Source organism: Aplysia californica, unplaced genomic scaffold (assembly GCF_000002075.1).
Source record: "Aplysia californica isolate F4 #8 unplaced genomic scaffold, AplCal3.0 scaffold03417, whole genome shotgun sequence".
NCBI classification, from domain to species: domain Eukaryota; kingdom Metazoa; phylum Mollusca; class Gastropoda; order Aplysiida; family Aplysiidae; genus Aplysia; species Aplysia californica.
Window position 1 is genome coordinate 2,234 of NW_004800687.1, and position 2,090 is coordinate 4,323.

A 2,090-nucleotide genomic window follows, 5' to 3' on the forward strand; every position below is an offset into this window, starting at 1 on the left:
ATAATAATGATAATAATTGCATATAGTATATAGAAAGTGACAATGGCCTCATAGCACTTTATTTCTCCTTTCAAAAAACTTTCCTTCTGTTAAAATATATTGTCATCAAATGGTCACTTTTAAGGACAAGCAGGCTAACCCAGATTTCGGGGGTTTCCAGAAACCTTGACCTACACCAAAAGTGGGCATTGCCCTACCTGTAGGAGAAGTTTGGTTTCGTTGGTGTGTATATTTGTTTGGTTAGAGAGAAAACTCTCCTTGCTTTTTTAAGAAACTGAATAAGGGGCAAAAACTTTACCTTTGATTTTCTCAAAACAGCATTTTTCAGGATAGCCCCCTTGTGCTTAAAAGCGACCAAATGAACTCTCTAGTTCATCTCATCAGTTTGAGTGATATAAAGTGAAAATCCCAGCCTAGCAAGCAAGCAAGGTCTCACCTGTGTGTCGCTGAACAAGAAGACCATGGGTTTATTCTCCAGACCAGCCTTCATCATGACCTGCCTGAGATCCTCTCTCCACTCAGACATACCGTAGTTCTTAGCAAGCTCAATTTGGAAGCAGTCAAACTCAGACCTACAGAGATACAATAGGCAAAAAGGTATGTCATTTCAAAGTTCATTAATAATACTAATTCTATCTCCTTTTCAAATAAAGACTTTCCTCAGCCATAATTGGTTATGTGCTCAGAGCATTTTCTATACAATAAACTCAATGAAGCCAAGTGCATAGCTGACTGAGACTGTCTATACCCTTTTGTGCACTGAACACCATAATAATAATAATAAAGATAATAATAATAATAATAATAATAATAATAATAATAATAATAATAATAATAATAATAATAATAATAATAATAATAATAAATAATAATGATGATGATGCTGACAATGATCATCATCCTAATCATAATCATAATAATCATTATATTTATTGAGCTCATATCCATACTCAAAAGCAGACTCTAGAATTCTCAGAAACATTCTTGGATTTCTGGGACACAAACAGTGAAGCTTCCATTAACATTAAAGCAGTAACATATTGACATAATGTTTCACTGTCTCTTGCCGAGTATCCATTTCACACTTGCGCGGAGTGAGGAAAATTTGTGTTCAGTGGCTTCCTCAAGGACACAACATGGGGCTGAACTAAGCCTCGAATCCCAGGCAAATCCAGTAACCTAACCACTAGACAACTGATACCATCTAGCAGTTAACCCAAAGGAGTTGTTAAGGTGCACAGGTCCTGTAGGTTCGCGAATGATAGGGCCCAGTGGGTTAATCTCCCCTTCCCTACACCTCCCTCCACCCTAAAAAAAAACCCCCAAAAATTGTCTTCTTGGTGACAAATGAGTGGTCGGAGAGTTTTTGTGTCGTCTGCTCCTTTTGCTTTTCAGGTTTTTCGTTATCATAATTTATTCCCTCCAAACCTCAGACGTACTTACAAGCACACCTAAAGATATATATATATATATACTCAGGCACACATGCAAAGATTAACTCAGTTCTCATAAACTGTCCTGAGTGTCAGCATAAAAAGGAAAGCATTCTAAGCACACTGGAAATATGAACTAAAAAGAATAGGGAACTAAACTTCAGAGAGTTTTCAAAAATTAAAAGAAATACTTTATCTTTGAAAAAAAATCCTTTAAAAATTCACACACACACACACACACACACATACACACACACACACATACACACACACACACACACACACACACACACACACACACACACACACACACGCAGCCTCACTCCCACAAACCAACCCTCTGACCAAACCTACATGTGAGCAGCCAGCCTGGTCAAGCTCTGCCGTCCACTTCCTCCCATGCCCAAGAGCAAGGCGTTGCCCAGAGGCTGTCGGATGATCCGAGCGATGCGGCTCACGTGTGTCACAGCGTCCATGAAGAGCACCAGCTTCATCTGGGCCGTGTTGATCTGGTTGTAGTCTTCCAGGAACTCTTCCATTGTCTTCACCACCTGATGTATGAACCATGTGGAAGATCAAAAAAGAACAAGTTGTGTTGTTTAACAACTGTAAAACTGTGTACTTTGGGGACTGGGGGGGGGGGGGGGGGGGGGGGGG

At 39.7% G+C, this 2,090-nt stretch overlaps 1 protein-coding gene across 1 annotated transcript in view; it reads right to left on the bottom strand.

The window, feature by feature from the left end:
- LOC101850395 (dynein heavy chain 1, axonemal-like) overlaps positions 1-1,984 on the bottom strand; it is a gene marked incomplete at both ends in the record, with an annotated part of 3,383 nt that extends 1,399 nt beyond the window's left edge. Inside the window, 2 exons of the mRNA XM_005113554.1 lie at positions 437-572; positions 1,788-1,984. Coding sequence (XP_005113611.1) covers positions 437-572; positions 1,788-1,984 — 333 coding nt within the window. The remainder of the gene's footprint in view (positions 1-436; positions 573-1,787) is intronic.
- Positions 1,985-2,090: the final 106 nt, after the last annotated feature.